This window comes from Larimichthys crocea, unplaced genomic scaffold (genome assembly GCF_000972845.2).
Source record: "Larimichthys crocea isolate SSNF unplaced genomic scaffold, L_crocea_2.0 scaffold54214, whole genome shotgun sequence".
In the NCBI taxonomy this organism is placed as follows: Eukaryota; Metazoa; Chordata; class Actinopteri; family Sciaenidae; genus Larimichthys; species Larimichthys crocea.
Window position 1 is genome coordinate 1 of NW_020857087.1, and position 2480 is coordinate 2480.

General features: G+C 37.8%; 1 protein-coding gene across 1 annotated transcript; it reads left to right on the forward strand.

Moving 5' to 3' along the window:
- Positions 1–6: 6 nt before the first annotated feature.
- LOC113745239 (uncharacterized) lies at positions 7–1930 on the forward strand (the record flags this gene model as incomplete). Its single annotated transcript, XM_027276759.1, has 5 exons — positions 7–367; positions 478–525; positions 702–838; positions 1508–1670; positions 1782–1930. Coding segments are annotated over exons 1-5 (699 nt in total), but the record flags the coding sequence as incomplete, so codon positions are not given.
- Positions 1931–2480: the final 550 nt, after the last annotated feature.

The following is a 2480-nucleotide window of genomic DNA, read 5'->3' on the forward strand; positions in this document are numbered from 1 at the left end:
ACACACCATGTAGAAAGTGGAGACATTGCAGGAAAGGGAGCCAACAAGGAGACCCCTACACCAAGTGAAAATGATTCAGAGAGAGAGGTGGTTTCAAAAACTAGTTCAGAGGTGAAGAATGCAGGCAGTGAGACAGTAAAAGAGGAGAAGATAGAAGAGCCTACAATGGGAAAACCAGCTGAGGAGACCATAGAAAACTGCCAGAACACAGACAAAGCTGATGAAACAGAGATGGAAGAAGTCAGGAACAAAAGTAGCAAAGAGGTCCAGCAGCTTACCTCCAAAGAACAAAAATCTTGTTTGGAGCGGTCCAGCGCAGACGAGGGAGAAAGTTGCAAATCGAGTCACGAGACTGCAGAGGATAAAAGTATGTAAATTCCATATTTATTTAATGTATTTATTGTTCTCTGTTTCTCAGACTGTTATTGTATATATGTACTGTGTATATATGATATAATCTGAATCACCAACAAACAGTTCCGCTGTGGCAGTACGTGGAGAGGAAGAGCCGAGAGCCTGTGATTGGTCAGTACAAAATGGTTTTCAACTCCAAATATAAATGTGAAAGGTGGAAAGGAAAATGAAAAAATTATGCACTTTGAGTTTGATTCATTGTAACATGTCATTAATTGTTTTACAACATTTCTAGCTGTAGGAGAGATTGATAACACAATATTAATAGTGATCAGTATATCTTCTAGGCTTAAGTGCACTTCTTGAATGCTGTTGTGATGAACGAGACCCCATCTACCTCTGTGAGTGCTGCTCTCTGAAGATCCCAGAGGAAGACATCATCAGCCATGTTACTGGAGTTGACCACCAGCAGATGTATCTGGTGGTGAGTACATGCTAAACGACAGGCTTTTAAAGAATGGGTGACAAAATCCACAGTCGTCATTCTATGCAAAAATTAGCCAAATTGACTGAGAACTTCCCAAATTATGCTTGTTTTAACACAAATGTCCCTGCTGAGCCATGGTTTAGAAATACATCCTGGCAGTTTCATTTAGGTTGTTGCCAGAATAATTGAATAAATCTAAATCTATACTTAAGATCTACTTCCTTCTAAATGTTTGGTATATTTTAAGGAATTGAAATTGACAGTTCATAAATTAAAATGGTGCAAATCGCAACGATGTTGAGTGGTTGAGAAATAGCTACTAAAATTGTCGGCTTACAGGAATGTTCTATGTTTTCCTCTTCACCAATTCATTGGACATGAAATGAAATAATTTGTGATGGTCGTTTCAGCGACTCACAAAAAAGTCTGAAATTACAGTGTGAAGAATTAAATCACGAGTGAGCTCATTACTACATCACAACAGCTAACATTACTGTCAACATACTTTGTGCTTACCACAGTAATTAAACATCTTCATTACAAGAGTAAAGCCACCTTCATCAGAAATTCTTCTTCTGGTATCTGCAGTACTTTATAGCACATTGTATTCATGCAGTGTAAATGTGTAATAGTAACGCCTTCTCCTGTGTATGTTTCCATTATTAGAGTTTACAGAAACTCCCACCTTCACCTGTGGGAATGGACCTGGGGAAAAACATCAGACATTTGTCTGCGTTGTTTGAACAAGATAATGGATATGGAGATGCTGATGTTGTTGAACTGGATAAAGAGATTTATGAGAACATCTCAAAACAAACCTTCAAATCAGGTAAAGGCACAACTGTGTGTATTTTGTTCTGACTGGTTTAATTAATGTGAATACAGAACTCTGAACTTTTACTGTACTGTAATTCTTCTGTGTTTTCCACAATATACACAGCCATAGAGACAGTGAAGGCACTTCAAGCTCAGAACATCAATCTGTGTGAACTCCCTTCGACCTCAGCGCTGTCTCCTGTCCAACCTGTGGACACCTCACTTACAATCCAAGCTCAACACAAGGCGTCTTCTCACACAGATGACTGTCAGGTCAGTCAGTCATCTGATAACAAGTTAATATTTGACTTCTTTCATTGGTCATTGTAATGATGGTTTTCAATGAAGAGATGAGACCAAGATCTGAAGTTCAATGCGCTTTAGTACAAGCTCGGATTCATTCCAACATGCAACAAAATGAACAAAGACTGTTTCTCACGATTCCTTATATAGCAACTCTGTACTGTAACAGCTGCAAATCTGTTATGTTATTGTGTAGAGCTGAGAATTATTTCGGGTTAATGTTGTCGTAACTTTTTTGATCACCAGCCAGTTTCAGAAGTTACCAGCCAATCAGAATTTCCACTAGACACATTTTTTCCCGTGCAAAAAAGACAGATTATGAGAGCAACCGGATTAATTTGATCATTTTATTAACTAAAGCTTTAAATTAATCTTACAATGAAGTTGGGAACTTAAGTACATACAAAAATGATCCTAACATTTCATTACTCATTAATCCTTACATGCTATTCATGGTCTAATATGACCCATTTTTTGTGCATAACAATAAAATAAAAAAACTCGCGAGCAGCACGCGTCA